The sequence below is a fragment of the Raphanus sativus genome, unplaced genomic scaffold (genome assembly GCF_000801105.2).
Source record: "Raphanus sativus cultivar WK10039 unplaced genomic scaffold, ASM80110v3 Scaffold2598, whole genome shotgun sequence".
Lineage (NCBI taxonomy): Eukaryota > Viridiplantae > Streptophyta > Magnoliopsida > Brassicales > Brassicaceae > Raphanus > Raphanus sativus.
Window position 1 is genome coordinate 7,719 of NW_026617906.1, and position 7,065 is coordinate 14,783.

At 36.3% G+C, this 7,065-nt stretch overlaps 1 protein-coding gene across 1 annotated transcript; it reads left to right on the forward strand.

The window, feature by feature from the left end:
* Window positions 1-1,590: 1,590 nt before the first annotated feature.
* On the forward strand, window positions 1,591-6,956 carry LOC130505811 (histone-lysine N-methyltransferase ASHH2-like; the record flags this gene model as incomplete). The annotated part of the gene is given in 10 exon segments (XM_057000420.1): window positions 1,591-1,822; window positions 2,093-4,343; window positions 4,506-4,707; window positions 5,051-5,223; window positions 5,317-5,396; window positions 5,516-5,647; window positions 5,731-5,847; window positions 6,014-6,106; window positions 6,644-6,721; window positions 6,900-6,956. Coding segments are annotated over 9 exon segments (3,171 nt in total), but the record flags the coding sequence as incomplete, so codon positions are not given.
* Window positions 6,957-7,065: the final 109 nt, after the last annotated feature.

Genomic DNA, 7,065 nt, shown 5'->3' on the forward strand with positions numbered 1-7,065 from the left:
AGAATATAACAGATATGATTTGTCAAATAACACAAACTAGAGCTTGACCCGCACACCCGTGCGGGTTTTAATTTTGATTTTTTAAAAATTGATATTTGTTTTTCATAATTAATATCATATATTTTAGATGAGTCATTATATAACTGAATGTATATTGGGTATTTGAATATTTTAGGTTCTTATACATCATAATCGAATTCAAACCGAAACGGATAATATGATTACTTTTGGTCATTTAATAAATTTTAGGTTATTTTAGTTTAAATAAAAAATATCTGAATCGAATTGGGTAATATAATTATTTTTGGTAAAAATATTTGAAATTTTACATATATTAGTTATTTGGATATTTTTAGGTTCCAATACATCAGAATTGAATTCACTTGGACCAGAAAGATCCAATTCAAAAGTCACCAAAAAAATTTATAATACTCGAACGAAGCCTAATTTCAAAACTCAAAAATATAATACCTGAAAAAATGATTCATACTTGAACAGGTATCCGAAAGACCATATTGCTAACTGTATATTATTATATTCACCTGAATAATTAAAAAGAGTAAAACTACTATTTTAGTGGTATTGAGGCGTTTTAGTTTAAACGTCATGTGTTTTTCACATATTTATAAATAAATATTGATTTTATATAAATGTTAGTATATATTTTATAATTTAAATTTATTAAATATTTTTATTATGAAAATTTTAAATACAATATTTTTATAGTTTATATTGAATAAATTTATTTTAGTTTTGAATCGTCAACCGTTTCATTAAGATTTTTAAAATATGACATGCCCCACCGCACAAATATACTTTATATATTTTTTCATGGACCAAAATTTAAATGCATCATAAAAATGTTATATATACTATTTAAAATTTGGTGCTATATACTTAATTTATATTCTTCAGCATTTAACATATTTGATTTTCATTGGGATATTAGTTATATGAAATATAAATAAAATAATATATTTACAAATTTATATTCGAGTAGCATTAACTTTGTTCCTATCTTAGCCGAAGGAACATCAAATCGAAGAGGTTAGGATCTCGATTCTCGATTTTCATCATGCAAAATATTTTCTTTGGATTGTCATATTATTTGTGAACGGTTGTTTGTTAATGATTGTGTTAACGAAAATTTATATTTAATTGATTGTATAGAGTATTAAAATATTGTAAATTTATTGGTTACCTAGATTATAGAAAGTAGTAGTTTTAATTTTAATTAAATAAAGAAAATACAATAAATACTTAACATTAGATTTATTAATTAATTCAGTGGTATAAACAGTAAATATTGTGCAAGTTTAAGGGTTAGTTTTAATTTGTACTTTAGTTTTAATAGATTAGATATGTAATTTGTCAACAATCATTTTCATAGGAATCATTTAAATCAGAATAACAGAAATTATCAGAGTATAGAATTAAATAATTTACTTTTTACTATATAGATTAACGGAGAACAAATTTATAAGAGAAATTTATCATTATGAAAAGAACAATCACTACAAAAATCAACGCAAACCTATTTAAGAAAAAGATCTGAGTGTCCTAATAGCAAATTAACAAAAAAGAAAAGAGAGAGATTACATGTGAAAAGAGAAATAAAAATAAAAATCGAAAAGCTCCCATAGAAAAAAGAAAAAAAAAAAAACTGACGGCTTCGCGTTTGTCTCTTCCCCTCTACTTCCGATTCCATCGCAAATCGTCTCCGCCTCTCTCTCTCTCTCTCTCTAGGGTTTGCTTCCGCTCCTCGTTTCCCCCAGCTTACGTTCCCTGTCATTCGCCTAATCTCTAGCTCCTGATTCATGAGGTTAGGGTTTCGTTTATTTCGTCTTATCTCTTCCAAATTTTCAATTATTTTAATTATCCTTTTCCAATCACGATAGAATCAAAGGGTTTGGTTTGTTTAGTCTGTCATCAATGTTGATGATACTCGATTCGTCTATTGAATCGGGGTTAGGCTTTTCGTTGACCTTAGATATCTGGATCACGTTGGGTTCGTTCGTCTTTGATGGATGATTTGATTTCTCGTTAATATCCTCTTTTTCTGATTAAGCGTTTGTGTGTTTGTTTGAAGCAGGTGAACATTACGATGGATTGCAAGGAAAATGGTGTTAGTAGTGACCCTTCTGTGTGTGCCGGCGGCGATGAGAATCTCACCTCTGCGAAGGCTGACGGCGAAGAGATGGAGTTGTTAATCACTTGTCTGGAGACTCCCCTGGCTGCATCAGTTATAAACCCTACGATGGAGGAGGAGGACGTTGAGCAAATGAGAGACGGGAACAGTGTCGGTAAAGATGAAGATGAGGAGAAATCTGATGCTGTTTGTTGCGTTGATAAGGAGAGTCAGAAACCGGGAGTGGTTTCAGAGGAAGCTCGAGGATCGGTTTCTGATGCTATTGTACCTGGTGGCACAGTATTATTACCCATAGGGGTCAATGAAACAGGTACTGAGCCTGATTCTGTGGAAAAGTTTGAGTCTTTGGGAAACGCAAAGGAGATAGACAATGATGATGGTGGTGGTGAAGGTGATGGGTTTAACTGCACCTTTGGTGGTGGAGGTAAGGAAGGTGGTAGCGATGCTGGCTTTTCTGATGATGTATCTCTCATTCGGAGTTGTCCGTTTCCAGATTCGGTATTGGATTCTGGGGGGTTTGGCTGCAGTGAGACAGAGAATCATATGAAGTCTTCTGGTGATATTGATGGTAATATGCCTCTCGCAGTATCTCCTTCATTAGCTGTTCCAGAAATGTTTAGTAATAACGACGGTGGCCCACGTTCACATGATCTTGATGACGTCGTAGACACAGAGACGATCAATCCAGATTTGAGGTTGGTACATGATGATGAGCTTCATACTGATCTTTCTGAGAAGAATGAAACACTGCTAAAGAACCACGTGGGGAATTCATCAAGTGAAAGTGATGTGGCCGCTCTGAGGATGAATAATGATGTGGCTGCTGATCCGAGAGCTCAAAATTTCAGTCGGATATCACCCTTAGAGGAAAACACCTTTGGTGTGGAAGCCAACGCCCCTATTACCGACCCTTCTCTGGTGAGGAGTTTTCCATTGAAGTTTGGTAATGGAGGCACTGGAGCTCGTAATCCTGAAAACGCAGTGGACTCGATCAGGATAGTAGATGGCAATGGCAGAATAGGTGGTGAAGTTGCTTCTGCATCTGGGACTAGCGAGTCTTCACCGCAAAGGAGGTCCCGAGCTGGTAAACAGGGTAATATTTCGCAGACAAAACGGAGTGCTCCTCATCCGAGAAAATCCTCTAGAAAGAAACAGTCAGAAAGAAATTTGGAATCAATTTTTAACTGTTCGAAGCAGAAGAGGAGCTCTGTTTCAAAACCAGACCGTTCGTCTCAGTGGGGATTACCATGCAGGACCGCTGAAATCTTCTTACAGAGCAATAATATTCCTTATCGTAGACCTCCACAACACGAAGCAAAGCAACCTCAGAACAATCCTAAAAATGGAGAGCATAATAGTTCCAATAACGGATATTTAGAAGGATCTAGCAGAAACATCCAAGCATCAAGTGGCTCTTGCCTTCGTTTGAAAGTTAAATTTGGTAAGTCAGGTGGCCATAATCCTTTGAACCTTACAGTCTCTAAGGTCAGTGGCAACTCTTTGCCGGCTGGTGGTAGTGTTAAGGCCGGAACAGGTTTAGAGTTTCCAGGGCCAGCAGATGTTGTCGAGGATAAACTCCAAACTGGGAAAACTAGAGAGCAGTTAAAAGAGAAAAACAATCCAGTGGAGAAACTTTCATGCCGGCTGTCACCTGATTCTATTACGGATGAGAAAAAGAACCAAGACGCTGAGGGGTTATGTAGGAAGCTAGGTGGTGATGTTTTAGATGAGGGTACACACCTTTCCTCCAGTATAATGGTTGAAGAGTGCGAGAGGGCCACTGGAACCCGGTCCCTGGACGCTGAAACTTCACCAGATTCAGAAGTTATCAACTCTGTGCCTGATTCTACTGTCAGCAATGGACTTAAAGAGGATTTGCCTCATGTTTTTTTCAGCACTGCAGAGGACATGGTCAATACGAACAGAGGACTAGAAAAGCAAGATGAATTGCTTGCTTCAGCGTCTCCTTTGGAAAATGGTTCACATCTAATTCCAAACGCCAAAAAAGGTAAACAACCCAAGTCAAAAGGTAATGGAACAAGAAAAGGGAAATCCAAGTCCAAGTCTGCCAAAGGCGGGAGAAAAAATGAATCTCATGAGGGGTTAGAGCAACACAACTTTAAAAATAGGAGTGCTGGAAGTGATGATAGTAATGATCATGAAGTAAGAAGAGTGGAGTCTCACGAAGCAACAGGTACGCCTCTTTTGATTAGCTCTACGTCCTTTGTCTACACCCCTCTTGCACATGTTATGTTAAACTGATGAGCATGCCAATGTTTTCCATTTCTTTATGAAGTTTCCACTCATTTTAATACACAAATGATTAAGTTGCATATTATGGAAACTCATGTAATAGGTGCTCTTTTAGACGCTAATATTGGAAAAACCATTAATGGCGGCGCCATAACACAAGATGTGATTCATGAGGAAACGGTCTTGGAGCTTACTATTGAGGATAGCTCTTCCACAGAGAGTGCCTGGGTTCGTTGCGATGATTGTTTTAAATGGCGACGTATACCTGCTTCTGTGGTAGAGTCAATTGACGAGAGCTCGAAATGGTATGTATGCATATGAACTTGTCTCGTTGAAACTCCTAGATGAAAAGTGTGTTGCATATGATAGTTAATCTTGTTGCGGTTTGTGAATTTGTGTAAACATCTTTGCTTGTCGCGTTTGCATCAAATATAACCTTTTATCAAAGTTTCCATTGTGCTTGATAGGTTTTAATTTTTTGCAACCTGAGATTGAAGGTCAAATATTTATAATTAGATTTTGTGTCAAAATGCATTTGGACTTCTTGTCCGTAGCTTTATATGTCTTCCACAATTGCTACTTAGCTCATCGATTTTTATCTGTTGTAGTCTTGCTCTACATCTAATATGAATTTTCTTTTGTTTAAAGGATTTGTATGAACAACTCAGATAAAGATTTTGCTCACTGCTCAATCTCTCAAGAGATGTCAAATGAAGAAATTAATGAAGAGTTGGGCATAGGACAGGATGAAGCAGATGCATATGACTATGAGGCGGCTAATAGGGGGAACGACAAGGAACAGAAGAGCAAACGTTTGCCAGGTGAGTTCAGTATTAGTGTACAATAGGAAACTATCATATGATTTAATATGTATTCAATTTTTAACTGTGTTTTTCTTACCCGCAATTATGCAGGTAACAAAAAGGCGTGCTTCAGGGCCATAAAAACAAACCAATTTCTTCATCGTAACCGTAAAAATCAAACTATTGACGAGGTTAATTTTCTTGTACTTTTTATGGTAGTAATGATTTAGTGGAAATGTGTTTCCGCTGTCAGTATTGTCCTTTTCTATAGTTGCTACTTAGTTATCATGATATCTTCTATTTTGGACAGATAATGGTTTGTCACTGCAAACCACCACCTGATGGTAGACTGGGTTGTGGAGAAGAATGTCTCAATAGAATGCTTAACATTGAATGTCTCCATGGTACCTGCCCTACTGGCGATCTATGCTCAAATCAGCAGGTGTGATGTCTTGTTTGCAAGCAAAAGCATTACATTCACAGTCAAGTTATATCTTCTCAAATCTTTTGGCCTTATTTCTGCAGTTTCAAAAACGGAAATATGTTAAGTTTGAGAGGTTCCAATCTGGTAAGAAGGGGTATGGCCTGAGATTGCTTGAGGATGTACGTGAGGGGCAATTCCTTATTGAATACGTTGGAGAGGTATGCTTCTGATGATGATTCAAATTTGGTAGGATGTTATCAGTTGTAGATGGGCTTTTGTTAGCGTATAGTTTTTTCCGCATATGTGCTTTTCAAAAAACATATGTATACTGTGAGTTAGCCAATAGATGGAACTATCATATGGATCATCTTTTTTTTGTAACAGGTGCTTGATATGCAATCCTATGAGGCTCGTCAGAAGGATTATGCTTCTATGGGTCAGAAACATTTCTATTTTATGACTCTGAATGGGAATGAGGTAAATATCTTTTCTTTCTAATAAGCCAGCTGCTTCTTTCTTCATCTTTGATTGAAATGGTTAGTGGTTTTGCTGTTTAAAGCCTGTGGAGTTGTTGAGTAAAAACTGTGCGATTGCTAGTATTTGCGAGTACACGACATATTGTTCCCTGAATGCGTCTCTTTTCTGATTTTAGATGATTTTAGATGCATATTTAAAGAAGTGAAGTTCCATCTTTGTAAACCTTTTCTGGTTAAGCAATTTGCTTGCAGCTGTGGTTAGTTACTTTTAGGTTTCTTATTTGACCTTTGCAAACGTAAGATGACGAGACTATCCTCTTCTCTTTGTCTTTTTCGTCTGACACTCGTATGTATCTTTATCAGTATCACCATCTTGCGTAAGCTCTAAAAGTAACATATGAAAATGGCTTCAACGATTTTATTGCAAAAGCCTATTTTATCCTTGCACATTTATTGAACTGGTCTATGCATAGAGAGGTCACCTCTGTTGGTTGTGTTGCATTTTGCAGTAACTTTGTAAGTTTTTTTGTTAATGCAGGTAATAGATGCTGGTGCAAAGGGAAATCTAGGGCGTTTCATTAACCATAGTTGTGAACCTAACTGCCGTACGGAAAAGGTGACTATTATGCGCTCTTTGCGGTATCGTGACTCATAGTCTGATTATAAACTCATTGATAAAAATCTGATTAGAAAACTTCTTCTTGAGCTTGTCTGCTTCTTATTTACTTCTTCTGCTTTATTATATATTTATGTGTATGTTTTTTTATCTTTTTACCTATTAAATGTTGTTGCAGTGGATGGTGAATGGTGAAATTTGCGTTGGAATATTCTCCATGCAAGACCTTAAGAAGGTAGGTTCTCTCACATTTACGAATGCTCTGTGATATTGAATTTCACTAGAAATTGTAAATTTATACGGCCAACAATTTTCAAAGGGTGTTTGATAAACTATGTTGTTGT